The following is an 18,788-nucleotide window of genomic DNA, read 5'->3' on the forward strand; positions in this document are numbered from 1 at the left end:
AACTGACATAACCAGGGTGGAGGGCAGCCTAACGGTTAAAAGCATTGGGCCAGTAACTGCAAGGTTGTTGGGTCGAATCCTCGAGCTGACTAGGTGAGATAAAAATAAAATGAATTTTCCCTTGAGCAGTTAACACTAATTGCTCCTGTAAATCGCTCTGGATAACAACGTCTGCTAAATGTAAAACATATTTATGTGATTTTTAAAAATGTATTTAACCTTTGTTTAACTAGGCAAGTCAGTTAAGAACACATTCTTATTTACAATGAAGGCCTAGGAACAGTGGGTTAACTGCCTTGTTCAGGGGCAGAACAACAGATTTATACCGTGTCAGCTCAGGGATTCAATCTTGCAACCTTTCGGTTACTGGCTCGAAGTTCCAACCACTAGGCTACCTGCCGCCCCAAATGATGATGGTGGGAGATGTGATGGTTGGAGAATAAATAAATATCCTCAATATATAGACACTTACCACTGAAGACTCCATCTGATGATTAAGGGACTGTTTCTGTTGAGAGTAGGAAAGTAATAAATTACAGTAAATGGCAATGTAGACTGGAAAGATCATTTGAAACAATTTAACTCTGATTTTGAAAACATAAAATTGCTTAGTCAATGTGTTACTTTTAAAACAATTCAACAATGGACTAATAATATACTTGATAACTTTGTGATGCAAAGAAAAAGAAAAACGAATAATGAAACTCACCTTATTTTCAGTTGCCCTAGTGGTAAAAAAAAAAACTGAATTAGGAATTAGCATTTGCAGAATAGCAGGATCTCTATGGGAAAAAGCTACAAAGCCCTCAAAAAGTAGAAACTGGTACAGAATGCAACAGAAAAAAGCTGTGCCCAATTTTTCAAGCTCTTAAAATACATACAAAATCTCTAAAACAAACCTCATGATTTCACTTAACATGTCTTGGGAAGTGATCTTAATCCAACAGTAAATGAATAACAATCCAAATACAGTTGTATAACATGACAGAAAGCATTGGTTTCAAAACCTCTAGAAACTCGTTACATGTTGCTCCATTTAGACTCAATTGAGATGAGTATCAACTATAGCAGAGATTAAGGGTCCACCCTATACGGTAATAGTCCAGGATAGTGGTTCCGAGATATAGCATTTTAGTTCTCTTAGTGTATCAGCATGACAAAATATAAATAACACAAACTAAGAAAGATTTCCTTTAAAGGCAATTTATTAGAAAAGTTGTCCACCTTTACCTCTACTACAGTAAACCAACTGTCAAACAATTACACACATCTTGTTTCTGTTTCTTTCTGTCTTCAAAAGAAACAAAGATGTATTACATAGTTCTGATATTAGTTGTAATGAATATCAGTATGTGGTTGACAGCTAGACATTACAGGACGGTAGTCAGCCACATCACACAAACACATCCCAATGATCTAAGAATCTCCCTGAAACATCTTCTTCCTGCCGTCCATGCCAGCCTTGTCGTCAATGTTCTTACGCCAGTCACCAACGTCACGCAAATCCTTATCCTGTGATGATAGAAAAGGTGAGAAGACGTCGAAGGGTGGAATATTAAGGCCTAAAGTTCATTCAACATTGACAATGTCTCCCCATGCGATATCTCTGTTATATATTGTGTTAGCCTGATGGACAGATACTCACCTCTTTCTTCTCGTCTTTCTTCACTTGTTTCAGGTTGGATCTCAGATCCATGGTCACCTTGTGCTTGGAGCCCAACAGAGCCTGGAGCATAGCATCAGCAGACATACGTACTTTCTTCAGGGCTGGCTTCTTGAACTTGCCCCTCATGTCAACGATTTTTATGTTTAGGTCTATAACCTGGTGGGTGTAATTTTTATACAGGAAAATCAGTGATTCAGGAGGGCTCAACGGAGGAAACATATACAACGTTTGGACACACCTACTCAATGCAGGGTTTTTCTTTATTTTCACTATTTTCTGCATTGCAGAATAATAGTGAAGACATCAAAACTATGAAATAACACATATGGAATCATGTAGTAACCAATATATTTTATATATCAGATTCTTCAAAGTAGCCACCCTTTGTCTTGTCTTGCTTTCTGCAGTGATACGCCATCCCATCTGGTTGGAGCTTAGTGCAACTATCATTTGTTTTTCAACAGGACAATGACCCAACACACCTCCAGGCTGTGTAAGGGCTATTTGACCAAGAAGGAAAGAAATGGAGTTGTGCATAAGATGACCTGGCCTCCACAATCACCCGACCTCAACTCAATTAAGATGGTTTGGGATGAGTTGGCCCACAGAGTGAAGGAAAAGCAGCCAACAAGTGCTCAGCATATGTGAGAACTCCTTCAAAAGTGTTGGAAAAGCATTCCAGGTGAAGCTGGTTGAGAGAATGCCAAGCGTGTGCAGAGTTGTCATCAAGGCTGGTGGTTGGAGCGTTGGACTAGTAAATGAAAGGTTGCATGATCAAATCCCTGAGCTGACAAGGTATAAATCTGTTGTTCTGCCCTGTAAAAATCTGTTGTTCTGCCCCTTAACAAGGCAGTTAACCCACTGTTCCTAGGCCGTCATTGAAGATAAGAATTTGTTCTTAACTGACTTGCCTAGGCTAAGGGTGGCTAAGGGTGGCTTAGAAGAATCTAAAATATAATTAGATTTGTTTAACACTTTTTTTTTATTACGACATGATTCCATGTGTTATTTCATGGTTTTGATGTCCTCAATATTATTATACAATGTAGAAAATAGTCACAATAAAGAAAAAACCTTGAATGAGTAGGTGTGTCCAAACTTTTGACTGTTACTGTAATTACAGTATATACAGTACATTCATTCAGTGTATATGAAGGGGAGGAGACAGGACAAAGAAGGATTTTTAAGCCTTGAAAGACAAAAGATTTAAGTGCCTTTGAACGGGCTATGGTAGTTGATGCCAGGCGCTCCGGTTTGTGTGTAAAGAACTGCAACGCTGCCGGGTTTTTCATGCTTAACAGTTTCCAATGGGTATCAAAAATGGTCCAACACCCAAAGGACATCCAGCCAACTTGATACAACTGTGGGAAGCATTGGAGTCAACATCAGCCAGCATCCCTGTGGAACGCTTTCGACACCTTGTAGAGTCCATGGCCAGACGAATTGAGACTGTTCTAATGGCAAAAGGGGATGCAATATTAGGAAGGTGTTCCTAATATTTTGTAGACTCAATATATATATATATATATATATATATATATATATATATATATATATATATATATATACATACATACATACATATATATATATATATATATACATACATACATACATACATACATACATACATACATACATACATACATACATACATACATACATACATACATACAAACACAGTTGAAGTCGGAAGTTAACATACACTTAGGCTGGAGTCATTAAAACTCATTTTTCAACCACTCCACAAATGTCTTCCTAACAAACTGGTCAGTTAGGCTGGTCGGTTAGGACATCTACTTTGTGCATGACACAAGTAATTTTTCCAACAGTTGTTTACAGACAGATTATTTCCCTTATAATTCACTGTATCACAATTCCAGTGGGTCAGAAGTTTACATACACTAAGTTGACTGTGCCTTTAAACAGGAAAATCCCAGAAAATCATGTCATGGCTTTAGAAGCTTCTGAAAGGCTAATTGACATAATTTTAGTCAATTGGAGTTGTACCTGTGGATGTATTCCAAGGCCTACCTTCAAACTCAGTGCCTCTTTGCATGACATCATGGAAAATCAAAAGAAATCAGCCAAGACCTCAGAAAATAAATTGTAGACCTCCACAAGTCTGGTTCATCATTGGGAGCAAATGCCAAATGCCTGAAGGTACCACGTTCATCTGTACAAACAATAGTACACAAGTATAAACACCATGGGACCACGCAGCCGTCATACTGCTCAGGAAGGAGACACATTCTGTCTCCTAGAGATGAACGTACTTTGATGCTAAAAGTGCAAATCAATCCCAGAACAACAGCAAAGGACCTTGTGAAGAAGCTGGGGGAAACAGGTACAAAAGTATCTATATCCACAGTAAAACGAGTCCTATATCGACATAACCTGAAAGGCCTCTCAGCAAGGAAGAAGCCACTGCTCCAAAACCGCCATAAAAAAGCCAGACTACGGTTTGCAACTGCACATGGGGACAACAATAGTACTTTTTGGAGGAATGTCCTCTGGTCTGATGAAACAAAATAGAATTGTTTGGCCATAATGACCATCGTTATGTTTGGAGGAAAAAGGGGGATGCTTGCAAGCTGAAGAACACCAGTCCAACCCTGAAGCAAGGGGGTGGAAGCATCATGTTGTGGGCATGCTTTGCTGCAGGAGGGACTGGTGCACTTCACAAAATAGATGGCATCATGAGGGAGGAAAATGATGTGGATATATTGAAGCAACATCAAGACATCAGTGAGGAAGTTAAAGCTTGGTCGCAATTGGGTCTACCAAAGGGACAGTGACCCCAGCATACTTCCAAAGTTGTGGCAAAATGGCGTAAGGACAACAAAGTCAAGGTATTGGAGTGGCCATCACAAAGCCCTGACCTCGTTCTATAGAAAATGTGTGGGCAGAACTGAAAAAGCGTGTGCGAGCAAGGAGGCCTACAAATCTGACTCAGTTACACCAACCCTATCAGGAGGAATGGGCCAAAATTCACCCAACTTATTGTGGTAAACTTAAGGAAGGCTACCCGAAGCATTTGACGCAAGTTAAACAATTTAAAGGCAATGCTACCAAATACTAATTGAGTGTAATGTAAACTTCTGACCCACTGGAAATGTGATGAAAGAAATAAAAGCTGAAATAAATAATTCTCTCTACTATTATTCTGACTTTTCACATTCTTAAAATAAAATGGTGATCTTAACTGACCTAAGAGCAGGAATTTTTACTAGGATTAAATGTCAGCAGTTGTGAAAAACTGAGTTTAAATGTATTTGGCTAAGGTTTATGTAAACTTCCGACTTCAACTGTATATACACTGCTCAAAAAAATAAAGGGAACACTTAAACAACACAATGTAACTCACAGTCAATCACATTTCTGTGAAATCAAACTGTCCACTTAGGAAGCAACACTGATTGACAATACATTTCACATGCTGTTGTGCAAATGGAATAGACAAAAGGTGGAAATTATAGGCAATTAGCAAGACACCCCCAATAAAGGAATGGTTCTGCAGGTGGTGACCACAGACCACTTCTCAGTTTTTTCCAATGCCTCGCAAAGAAGGGTAGATGGGTAAAATACAACAACAGAAAGACAGACATTGAATATCCCTTTGAGCATGGTGAAGTTTTTAATTACACTTTGGATGGTGTATCAATACACCCAGTCACTACAAAGACACAGGCGCCATTCCTAACTCAGTTGATGGAGAGGAAGGAAACCGCTCAGGGATTTCACCATGAGGCTAATGGTGACTTTAAAACAGCTACCAATTTTAATGGCTGTGAGGAGAAAACTGAGGATGGATCAACAACATTGTAGTTACTCAACAATACTAACCTAAATGTCAAAGTGAAAAGAAAGAAATCTGTACAGAATAAAAAATATTCCAAAACATGCATCCTGTTTGCAATAAGGCACTAAAGTAAAACTGCAAAAAATGTGGCATAGAAATGAACTTCATGCTCTTAATACAAAGTGTTACGTTTGGGGCAAATCCAACACAACATCTCATTGAGTACCACTCTTCATATTTTCAAGCATGGTGGTGGCTGCATCATGTTATAGGTATGCTTGTCATTGGCAAGGACTAAGGAGGTTTTTGTTACATAAAAATAAATGGAAAAGAGCTAACCAGAGGCAAAATGCTAGAGGAAAACCTGGTTCAGTCTCCTTTCCAACAGACACTGGGAGACAAATTCACTTTTCAGCAAGACAATAAGCTAAAACACAAAGCCAAATTAACACTGGAGTTGCTTACTAAGACAACATTGAATGTTCTTGAATGGCCTTGTAACAGTTTTGACTTAAAATGGCAAGACTTGAAAATGGTTGTCTAGCAATGATCAACAACCAACTTGATACAGCTTGAAGAATTTAAAAAAAGAATAATGTGCTGATATTGTTCAATCCAGGTTTTCTAAACTCTCAGAGACTTACAAAGAAAGACTCACAGATGTAATTGTTGCTAAAGGTGATTCTAATGTGTATATACTTATGTTAATTATATATTAGTGTGTTTTATTTTTATTTGTAATGTTTTTTATGTTAGAATTTTTCTTCCACTTTGACATTACAGGGTATTTTCTGTAGATCATAGACAAAAAATGACAATTAAATCCATTTTAATCTGTTAAAATGTTTGTTGCGGTGTGAATACTTTCTGAAGGCACTTTAAATATATTTATATTGAAACATAAATCAATTAAAAGAGGGTTGCTTACCTCATTGCAAACCATGACTGCTTTGTATTCTAAGTTGTATCTCTCCTCATCAATCACATTAATTTTGTCGTACATCTTTGTGCAAAGGTCCTAATGAAAGAATACAACAAAGAAAAATGTTACCACCAGCATATAATACCTTAACTTCCTTGGTACAGCTGAACCTGATAGAAGCACAACTCATACAGCACACTGTATCAAGCAGGTATGATATGTTTTCATAATATCTGTGAATATCTGAATATCATACCACCAAATCATCCTTGGAGTGGGGAATCTCCAGAGGAGGGCAGTTCTCGTCCATGTATCTCTCCCTCTCTTTAACTTTCTCTAACGCTTCAGCTTCGAGCAAATCCTTAGCAACAGCCAGCATACAACTCTGAAGACAAATTTATGACAACCTTATTTTGACAGTTGATAAGACGATTGACCAATATCTCCCTTTGTTTTACTACTTTATAAAAAAGTGTATTTTATCAATATTTTCATACATTATTTATGTTTTTATTACATAAAAAACAAAGCATTAAAGGAAGGGCTGAGTGGGATTCCTTACCTTCAGAGTATGCTTACGGCTTGAGGACACATTGCCTTTCTTGCTATTGGACAAAGGAGAGAAAGTCAGGTTTAGTAACACTCCAAACCAACCAATATTACATCATAATCCAATTCTGAATGATGTCTCTGCACAATTTTTGTTTTAAGTGTTTCACTGTCCATACTTTCATACTTGCATATTTTTGTTGTTACTATAAACAGCATCATTCAAACATGGATTTATGGCACAGTGGACACGTTTTATTTATTTGGTGCAGAGACAATTCAGAATGGGATTCTGATTTAATATGAGTTGGTTTGGAATGTTTTGGAGTGTTTTCCATCATGCTTTAGACACATTTTCATAATGTATTGTAGTCAAAGGCAATTGATTACTCAGCAAAATGTGACAACCAATTTTCTCTGTAAGAAACAAGATATAAAGCAATGGTTTGGGGGATCAATTACAAGCCCAGAAAAAGTGAAAATAAGGCCATGTAAAAATGAGTGAAAGACCCCTTTGAAACTCAACATGCAAACGAATTGGCATATACTTACTCAGCCATCTTAAGTGTTTGGTGTCTTCTATTCCAAAAAATGAAAAACAATAATAATCATGAAATGTGTACTTATAACAGCCAACATTTTACCAACAATACTAGTATATCCTCCATCAACTATTCAAATACGAAAACTATACCAATACGATTACTGATACTATTATATACAGTTCCAGTCAAAAGTTTGGACACACATACTTATTCCAGGGTTGTTCATCATTTTGACTATTTCCTACATTGTAGAATAAAAGTGAAGACATCGATACTATGAAATAATACATATGGAATCATGTAGTAACCAAAAAATGTTAAACAAATCAAAATATATTTTATATTCTTCAAAGTAGCCATCCTTTGCCTTGATGACAGCTTTGCACACTCTTGGCATTCTCTCAACTAGCTTCATGAGGTAGGCACCTGGAAACATTTCAATTAGCAGGTGTGCCTTCTTAAAAGTTAATTTGTGGAATTTCTTAATGCAGTTGAGCCAATCAGTTGTATTGTGACAATTTATTTTACCTTTATTTAGCTAGGCAAGTCAGTTAAGAACAAATACTTATTTTCAATGACGGCCTAGTAACAGAGGGTTAACTGCCTTGTTCAGGGGCAGAACGACCTTGTCAGCTCAGGGAATCATTCTTGCAACCTTTCGATTAATAGTTCAACACTCTAACCACTAGGCTACCTGCTGCCCCTACAATGTAGGGGTGGTATATTGAAGATAGCCCTATTTGGTAAAAGACAAAGTCCATATTATGTCAAGAACAGATGACGCAATCTCAATCGCACTCCACACTGCCCTTTCCCACCTGTACAAAATGAACACCTATGTGAGAATGCTGTTCATTGACTACAGCTCAGCGCTCAACACCATTGCGCCCACCGAGCTCATCACTTAGCTAAGGACCATGGGACTGAACTCCCTCTACAACTGGATCCTGGACATCCTGATTGGCTACCCTCAGGTGGAAAGGGTAGGCAACAACATGTCTGCCAAGCTGATCATCAACACTGGGGCCTCTCAGGGGTGTGTACTTAGTTCCCTCCTGTACACCCTGTTCACCTATGACTGCGTGGTCAAACATGACTCCAACACCATAATTAAGTTTGCTGATGACACAACACTGGTAGGCCTGATCACCAACTACGATGAGACAGCCTATAGGGAGGAGGTCCGAGAACTGGCAGTGTGGTGCCAGGACAACAACCTCTCCCTCAATGTGAGCAAGATGAAGGAGCTGATCGTGGACTACAGGAAAAGGCTGGCCGAACAGTCCCATTTTAACATCAACAGGGCTGTAGTAGAGCAGGTCAAGCGTTTCAAGTTCCTTGGTGTCCACATCACCAACGATCTATCCTGGTCCAAACACACCAAGACAGTCGTGACGAGGGGACTGTTTTCTCTGCTACAGCACGGCAAGCGGTACCGGAGCGCCAAGTCTAGGACCAAAATGCTCCTTAACAGCTTCTACCCCCAAGCCATAAGACTGGTGAACAATTAATCAAATGGTCACTGGACTATTACATTGACCCCCCCCCCCCCCCCTCCATTTGTTTTGTACACTGCTGCTACTCGCTGTTATTATCTATGCATTGTCACTTCACCCCTTCCTACATGTACAAATTACCTCTAACCAGTACCTCCTCACAATGACCACGTACCGGTACCCCCTGTATGTAGCCTCATTATTGTTATATTATTGTGTTACTTTTTATATTTTTTCACTTTTATTTGGTAAATATTTTATTAACTCTTCTTGAACTGCATTGTTGGTTAAGGGCCTGAAAGTAAGCATTTCACGGTAAGGTCTACACTTCTTGTATTCGGCGCATGTGACAAATAAAGTTTGATTTGATTTGAAACAAGCAAAGAGAAACGACAGTCCATCATTACTTTAAGACATGAAGGTCAGCCAATACGGAACATTTCAAGAACTTTGAACGTTTCTTCAAGTGCAGTCGCACAAACCATCAAGCGCTATGATGAAACTGGCTCTCATGAGAACCGCCACAGGAAAGGAAGACCCAGTTACCTCTGCTGCAGAGGATAAGTTCATTAGAGTTATTTGCACATTAGATTGCAGCCCAAATAAATGCTTCATGGAGTTCAAGTAACAGACACATCTCAACATCAACTGTTCAGAGACTACAGTGTGAATCAGGCCTTCATGGTTGAATTGCTTTAAAGAAACCACAACGGAAGGACACCAACCAATAAGAAGAAGAGACTTACTTGGGCCAAGAAACACAAGCAATAGAGATTAGACTGGTGGAAATCATCTGTCCTTTGGTCTAAATTTGAGATTTGATATTTTTGGTTCCAACCGCCGTGTCTTTGTGAGACGCAGCGGAGTCGGTGAACGGACGATCTCCGCATGTGTAGTTCCCACCATGTCACTTTGCTGGTGACACTGTCAGTAATTTATTTATAATTCAAGGCACATTTAACCAGCATGTCTACCACAGTGTTCTGCAATGATACGTCATTCCATCTGGTTTGAGCCTAGTTGGACTTTCATTTATTTATCAACAGGAAAATGACCCAAAACAACCCTTCAGGCTGTGTAAGGGCTATTTCACCAAGAAGGAGAGTGATCGAGTGCTGCATCAGATGACCTGGCCTCCACAATCACCCGACCTCAACCCAGAAAACGTAGTGGAGCAAATACTGTGAATTAGGTTATACACTGGGTGTACTAAACATTAGGAACACCTGTTCTTTCCATGACATGGACTGACCAGGTGAAAGTTATGATCCCTTATTAATGTCACTTGTTAAGTCCACTTCAATCAGTGGAGATGGAGTGGAGACAAGTTAAAGAAGGATTTTTGAGACATGGATTGTGTGTGTGTGCCATTCAGAGGGTGAATGGGCAAGCCAAACTATTTAAGTGCTTTTGAAAGGGGTGTGGTAGGTGCCAGGTGCACCGGTTTGAGTGTGTCAAGAACTGCACCACTGCTGGGTTTTTCACACTCAACAATTCCCTGTGTATATCAAAAATGGTCCACCACCCAAAGGACATCCAGCCAACTTGATACAACTGTGGGAATCATTGAAGTCAACTTGGGCCAACATCCCTGTGGAACGCTTTCGACACCTTGTAAAGTCCATCCCCCAACAAATTGAGGCTGTTCTGAAGGCAAAAGTGGGCGCAACTCAATATTAGGAAAGTATTCCTAATGTTTTGTACACTCAGTGTATGTTCAGATGGCGAATTAGGTAATGTATCAGAGATGTCTACGATGTTGTAACAGGCTGTTTAGTTATTTCCAAAATATGTTGACAGGAAGGAAAACATTTGTAGATCACTTTCAGATCCATGTCTTGTGGTGGTGTACCCTTTCAGCATGTCAAATCATCAGTCCATATATCAATCATTTACCACCCCGTGGATAATTATACAGTTGATGTCTGCTCAGTAAAACATATTTAATACACTACTGGTACCTGAGAAACTTTTCTTTATGCAAATACTACTATTGAAATGTTACACATTAAGATCCATCAACAACATAAATCAAGAAATACTGTACAAAACAACTGAAATGTCAAATGTATTGAATGTGTTGAAATAAACCAAGTAATTAAGAAATGTATGTATGCACTTTAAAACACTGATGTCAATATTTTATCATTTATATTTGAGTCATTTAAACATGGATCATTTTATTGCAATCCAGCCGACTATGAAAATATGTATTAGTGAAAGACATTACATTTGTTTAAATATGAATAAAATGTAATAGACAGAGAGCATTACCATGTGAAGCAACGATCCAAAAACCTTAATTTATGATTACAGGAAATAAATCAATATTTCCAAAACATTCTAACACTCTTGGACTATAGCCAATGTTAATAGCCAATTAAAAAATGAGTAATCACATTCAAATACAATTCCAATGCACAATACAATTCTCATACATTTCACAAATTCAAATGCATTTCACATGCTAAAATCTTTTTCTCAACCAACAGCTAGGTAATTACATTAAATCTGTAATAGGCATATCACTATAATACTACAAGTACTCATGAATAAGTTGGAGCAAAGACGTCATGCTGCTATATAGTAATTAAGTTTCTCCGAAAATCTAAATCTCTAAATGATTCTTCTTTCCTCTGGATAGTGTCTAACTAGATAGAAGTACAGAACAGAGACAGACTTGATGGTTCTCACCTTGGAACTGAGGAGAGCAGCACAGGCTTGTTAAGGGATGTCCAACTGACTGACTGACTGCAGGCAGCTCAAGTGTTAAGAAGGTATATATTGCATTCTCTGATCACTCTCTATAATCCTAAATTCTCTTTATGGAAGCGGATTACAGACCAAACCAATGGGCTGACAAGGTCATGAAATACAGTACAGTGTTTCCCTGTTCGCTCCCCTCCCCAGCGTCTCCATTATAAATAACCCGTCCTTCAAGATTGTTGTTCTTATTTCATTATCTTTTATTTAGCATATGCCATCACCCATAAGCAGAGAGGGGTAGAACTTTAAAGGCCACTCACATCAACAGTAATAGAGAATGCTGTAGTTCACACACATGCAGTATGTTCAGAACACCAGACGTGCAACTCTCTGGCATCCATGTTATATATTGTAAAAGGATGACAAACTATTAAACTGGTCATACCTCGGAGGCGTCATGTGTCTGGGATTGATGTCCGTGCCTCCTGAGGCGCCCAAAGGACCTGATGACAGTTCTGTCACTTTCGGATCTCTTACTGAAAGAAAAGTAAGATAGACAAGGATTTCAAGGATGATTTATGGATATTTATTTTACTACAAACTCAAGTTTTCATTATGGATGAAAGAATTAACCTTGGAAACATATTGAGGGCTACTTGGAAACATTCATCAGCACTACTTAAATACTAACATTTGCAATCAGTTCTCACATTGAGCGCTCTATTTCAACAAACCTAATGCAATGGTAAATCTAGGCGCTCACAGTAGCACTATAGGTCTGGGTGTATGTCAAATATTTTGGCTATTTTCACAGCCATTACGATGAGTGCAATAGTTGGAGGGGGTGCAAAGGGGCTGGGTTTTGATCAATAAACAAGTTGGAGGTGTGACACGGGTTTGTCCACTCACGACATTCCATGGCTTAATACTGCATTCATTTGTCTCAAGTTTTGTAAGTTATTGACACCAGTGTGTCTTGAACAACATTTGCATGAGCAACAATAATGGAATTTGGAATTCAAAATAAAAGCCCCCCATTACAACTGATGCAAACCTATAGAAATTGTTAGAAAGAAAATGCCACAATTGGACTAAATAATACTACACAAGGTTGGAGTGTTGTTATATACATGAAACAAAATACAATTGTTAGTTGAATTCGCACTGGGGGCATTGCATTGGGGCATACTTACAGTGGTAAGAAAAAGTATGTGAACCCCTTGGAATTACCTGGATTTCTGCATACATTGGTCATCAAATTTGATCTGATCTTCATCTTAGTCACAACAATAGACAAACACAGTTTGACAGTATATAAACATTATATAAAGTGGCATTGTTTAAATAAAGTGGCATTGTTTAAGGTGTTTAGTGATACATTTCTTGCATACAATTTTTTATTATTAAAGTGGCTAGAGATTTGAGTCAGTATGTTGGCAGCAGCCACTCAATGTTAGTGGTGGCTGTTTAACAGTCTGATGGCCTTGAGATAGAAGCTGTTTTTCAGTCTCTCGGTCCCAGCTTTGATGCACCTGTACTGACCTCGCCTTCTGGATGATAACGGGGTGAACAGGCAGTGGTTGTTGTCGGGTGGTTGTTGTCCTTGATGATATTTTTGGTCTTCCTGTGACATCGGGTGGTGTAGGTGTCCTGGAGGGCAGGTAGTTTGCCCCCGAGGATGCGTTGTGCAGACCTCACTACCCTCTGGAGAGCCTTACGGTTGTGGGCGGAGCAGTTGCCGTGCCAGGCGGTGATACAGCCCAACAGAATGCTCTCGATTGTGCATCTGTAAAACTTTGTGAGTGTTTTTGGTGACAAGCTAAATTTATTCAGACTCCTGAGGTTGAAGAGGCACTGATGCGCCTTCTTCACCACGCTGTCTGTGTGGGTGGACCATTTCAGTTTGTCCATGATGTGTACGCCGAGGAACTTAACACTTTTCACCTTCACTACTGTCCCGTCGATGTGGATAGGGGGGGCTCCCTTTGCTGTTTCCTGAAGTCCACGATCATCTCCTGTGTTTTGTTGACGTTGAGTGTGAGGTTGTTTTCCTGACACCACACTCCGAGGGCCCTCACCTCCTCCCTGTAGGCCGTCTCATCGTTGTTGGTAATCAAGCCTACCACTGTAGTGTCGTCTGCAAACTTGATGATTGAGATGGAGGCATGCATGGCCATGCAGTCATGGATGAACAGGGAGTACAGGAGAGGGCTGAGAACGCACCCTTGTGGGGCCCCAGTGTTGAGGATCAGCGGGGTGGAGATGTTGTTTCCTACCCTCACCACCTGGGGGCATCCCGTCACAATGTCCAAGACCCAGTTGCACAGGGCGGGGTAGAGACCCAGGTCTCGAGCTTAATGACGAGTTTGGAGGTTACTATGGTTTTAAATGCTGAGCTGTAATCAAGGAACAGCATTCTTACATAGGTATTCCTCTTGTCCAGATGGGTTAGGGCAGAGTGCAGTGTGATTGCGATTGCGTCGTCTGTGGACCTATTGGGGCGGTAAGCGAATTGGAGTGGGTCTAAGGTATCAGGTAGGGTGGAGGTGATATGATCCTTGACTAGTCTCTCAAAGCACTTCATGATGACGGAAGTGAGTGCTACGGGGCGATAGTCGTTTAGTTCAGTTACCTTAGCTTTCTTGTTAACAGGAACAATGGCGGCTCTCTTGAAGCATGTGGGAACAGCAGACTGGGATAGGGATTGATTGAATATGTCCGTAAACACACCAGCCAGCTGGTTTTACTCACGTTGGCTGCGGTGAAGGAGAGCCCACAGGTTTTGGTAGCTGGCCATGTCAGTGGCACGGAATTGTCCTCAAAGCGAGCGAAGAAGTTGTTTAGTTTGTCTGAGTGCAAGACATTGGTGTCCACGACGAGGCTGGTTTTCATTTTGTAATCCGTGATTGACTGTAACATACGTCTCGTGTGTGAGCCATTGAATTGCGACTCTATTTTGTCTCTATACTGACGCTTAGCTTGTTTGATTGCCTTGCGGAGAGAATAGCTACACTGTTTGTATTCGGTCATGTTTCCGGTCACCTTGCCATGATTAAAAGCAGTGGTCCGCGCTTTCAGTTTCGCGTGAATGCTGCCATCAGTCCACGGTTTCTGGTTGGTGAAAGTTTTAATAGTCACTGTGGGTACAACATCACCGATGCAATTGCTAATAAACTTTCTCACCAAATCAGCGTATACATCAATATTGTTGTCCGATGCTATCCGGAACATATCCCAGTCCAAGTGATCGAAGCAATCTTGAAGCGTGGAATCAGATTGGTCGGACCAGCATTGAACAGACCTGAGCACGGGCGTTTCCTGTTTTAGTTTCTGTCTATAGGCTGGAAGCAACTAAATGGAGTCGTGGTCAGATTTGCCGAAAGGAGGGCGAGGGAGGGCTTTGTATGCGTTGCAGAAGTTAGAGTAGCAATGACCCAGAATTTTGCCAGCCCAGGTCGCGCATTCAATATGCTGATAAAATTTAGGAAGCCTTGTTTTCAGATTAGACTTGTTAAAATCCCCAGCTACAAATACCTTTGTATGCCTCCTCGTCTGTATACCTGCAGACACAGACACAAAAGTGAGCAGTTCAGTCATCTGCATCCAATACACCTAGACTTCAACATATTCTTATAGCCTACATATTCTTACCTCTTTGTTGATTGATATCCATTGAATTGTGTCCATTTTCTGCTTTAGAAAGATTGGTACAAATTTGAAAAGATAGATGTTATCATCATAAATCAATATCAATTTAGATCATACAACCGACAAACCTTATCTTAAATTGAGATCTTTACATTTTTCAGTTAAGTGACTACACCTGCTGTCCTTTCAAATTTAAATCCAAATGTTTCTCTTGGGCAGTTATGTTCCTGCAAAAAAAAACACGAACTAAGGAGGTTCCTCAATGAACCCTGTCTCCTATAGTGTTCTTGGAAGAACCTTTTGGGGGCAATTTTCAGTGCCAAGAACCCTAAGGGTCTTCAAAGAACTTTGAAGATCTTTGAAGAACACTTGTTGAACCCCTAATTTTCAGAGTGTAGGACTGACAAATTTGAATAGCCTATGTTTGGAGTAGTGCGTCTTTCTTAACTGGACAAGAGGCACTCTTTGGAAATGGGGATGGATACAAGCCGAATGGAGTAAGCACTGCAGGTAGGCCTATGTGAATAATGCAAAGCATGTCGGCAAAAGCCTTAGGAGTAGACCATTTAGAAACATGTTATGGACAAGCTACTTGCCTAATGCATGGCCAGGATACAAAAGACACGAGAAGCATTACTGTTGAACCAGCTTTCGTTATAGTAGGGTAAGGGTAGCCTACTAAGGGCTTGTTTTTTAATCAAAGTAAACGGAAAACAAGCAATTTTTGGAAAATAACTGAAATGTTTCTAAATACAAATGTCAACGGATTATCGCATTTCTCCTTCCATGACATATACTGTAGCCTACATTGACATTTGTTTACGCACATCCAAAATAACATCAGTGGCTGATAATGTAATAGCCTACATACAGTGGGGCAAAAAAGTATTTAGTCAGCCACCAATTGTGCAAGTTCTCCCACTTAAAAAGATGAGAGAGGCCTGTAATTTTCATCATAGGTACACTTCAACTATGACAGACAAAATAAGAAAAAAAAATCTAGAAAATCACATTGTAGGATATTTAATGAATTTATTTGCAAACTATGGTGGGAAATAAGTATTTGGTCAATAACAAAAGTTTATCTCAATGCTTTGTTATATACCCTTTGTTGGCAATGACAGAGGTCAAATGTTTTCTGTAAGTCTTCACAAGAGACCTAAGTCTCTTTTACAAATGTGCCCTGTATGTATGTATGTATGTATGAATTGTTAGGTTCTACAGGTCTACAGTCTTTTTTGATTTTCCCATGATGTCAAGCAAAGAGGCACTGAGTTTGAAGGTAGGCCTTGAAATACATCCACAGGTACACCTCCAATTGACTCAAATGATGTCAATTAGCCCATCAGAAACTTATAAAGCCATGACATCATTTCCCCAAGTTGTTTAAAGGCACAGTCAACTTAGTGTATTTAAACTTCTGACCCACTGGAATTGTGATACAGTGAAATAATCTGTCTGTAAACAATTGTTGGAAAAATTACTTGTGTCATGCACAAAGTAGATGTCCTAACCGACTTGCCAAAACTATAGTTTGTTAGCAAGAAATTTGTGGAGTGGTTGAAAAACAATTTTTAATGACTCCAACCTAAGTGTATGTAAACTTCCAACTTCAACTGTAAAGGTGAATTAATCAGTGAAGTGGTGAAGTCCAGATGTGCCTAGTGATGAGGTGCATTAATCTAAAGTAAAGGAATGGAATTAAGAATACATAAATATTTGGGAGAGCAGTGTCAGAGCGGCATAGACTAAGACACAGTAGAATAGGATAGAATACAGTATATACATATGAGATGAGTAACGCAAAATATGTCACATTTATTCAAGTGACTAGTGTTCCATTATTAAAGTGGCCAGTGATTTCAAGTCTATGTATATATGGCAGCAGCCTCTAATGTGCTAGTGATGGCCTTGTTTTCGGGTGCAGTGGTGATGAAGAAGGGAAGACTTTCCTGGTGCATGGTGAGGGTGAGTGGTGCTGTGATGTGGATAATAGTCCCGGATCCCAAAGGCCACGTATCTAGGACTAGGAAAGGAAAAGAAAAGGAGAGCGGGTACGAGGCTAAGTTCAGGAAGGAGGCTAGGGCCTGGTCGAGGAAGTTCTCAGCGGCACCAGAGTCCACAATAACTGTAGAGACAACACTTGAGGGACAGCCAGCCAGTGAAATAGGAACCATAAAGGGTTTGGGAGAAAACAATGATACTGGAATACTCCATACGGAAGGTCATGAGGCCGCCTCTCTGCTCTAGTGGACCCCAGGTTAGGGCACACCGGACTCCACTGAAGCCCCTCCTGGCCACAATAGGAACAGAGCCTCAACTGTCTCCGGCGATGTCAAGCGCCAGAGAGGGGGAGCGGCGGTAGACGTGACCGAAGATAGCCTAACATTAGTTTTTTTTATAGTTTGCCAAGTGTTTCCTGCTCAGAGATTTTGAGATCCTCTGTCCAACTTTCATCACTCAAACTCTCCTATCGAATTTATCTGTAGCTATGCAAATTCTCAAAAGGGATTTATTCATGATTATAAACTGGGTTCGAGCCCTGAATGCTGATTAGCTGAAAGCCGTGCTATATCGTTTTGCTTAATCATAGCAGTCAAATTAGTTAAATCGACATCCATTGATGGGAAATTATCTGGCGAGTTGAACAAGGGCAAATTATATTTTCTCTTGCAACATATTCAAAATGGTGTATTACTTCATGTCATAGTTTGCAATATTATTATTTTGATGAAAACAAAATTTAGCTTCTAACATCATTAGAAGTTACATTGATATTCCTTCTTAATTGGTTCAATAAAGTTATGGAAAAGGGAGTACTGTATAAATGTGGCAACTACTCTCTTTCCATGAAAAGAAAACCGGGTCTAGTTTTCAGGCCTTTTGGGTGGGTTTTGAGTGATTATTGAGCTATAATTGTTTTCCTAGTCTCACACACTTCCCCAGGCTCTGGGACAGTGCTGTTTAGAAAAAAAGTTAGCTAGCTGATGGATGCAAACAATGTTCTCTGCCAAAAACAAAGCAAAATGACATCTGTTTCACTAGCTAGGTGTCATCATCTAAAAAAAAACGTAATTTATATAACAGTTTCCGTATTTGGTTGATGATGGTCGGACCCGATGCGGTCAAGCCACACGAGCCAGATGAAGATAGCTACTGAATGTAGCTGCTTATAAATATTAGCTTGGGGCAAGAGGCCTGCCTAGCTGGCTAGCTTGTTTAGTTTGTTATTTTCAATAGTGGGACAACAAGTGGCTGCCTAGCTAGTACTTAGTCACGTTGATTTCTAAATAATCGCTAACAATTTTGAAAATTATTGCAGCTTCTCTGGTCATTGTTTTCAGGCTGGTTGCATTGTTCTAGCTACAGTAGCTCAGTACCAAGCTAAAGCTTGCTAGCTATCTACCTCAAAAGTTGCTAATAACATCAAAGATATTTGTGACTGACTTTGTCA

The 18,788-nt window shown here is 39.7% G+C and overlaps 1 protein-coding gene across 1 annotated transcript; it reads right to left on the reverse strand.

Annotated features, from left to right (window-relative positions):
• Positions 1–1,187: 1,187 nt before the first annotated feature.
• On the reverse strand, positions 1,188–11,727 carry LOC129862703 (troponin I, fast skeletal muscle-like). The gene is made up of 7 exons (XM_055934602.1): positions 11,675–11,727; positions 7,492–7,518; positions 6,953–6,995; positions 6,647–6,775; positions 6,397–6,486; positions 1,646–1,822; positions 1,188–1,512 (listed from the first exon to the last, which is right to left on the reverse strand). The coding sequence occupies exons 2-7, from the start codon at positions 7,497–7,499 to the stop codon at positions 1,417–1,419; spliced, it is 543 nt and encodes a 180-aa protein (XP_055790577.1). The 5' UTR covers positions 7,500–7,518; positions 11,675–11,727; the 3' UTR covers positions 1,188–1,416.
• Between the last annotated feature and the right edge of the window lie 7,061 nt (positions 11,728–18,788).

The sequence above is a fragment of the Salvelinus fontinalis genome, chromosome 9 (assembly GCF_029448725.1).
Source record: "Salvelinus fontinalis isolate EN_2023a chromosome 9, ASM2944872v1, whole genome shotgun sequence".
NCBI classification, from domain to species: Eukaryota; Metazoa; Chordata; class Actinopteri; order Salmoniformes; family Salmonidae; genus Salvelinus; species Salvelinus fontinalis.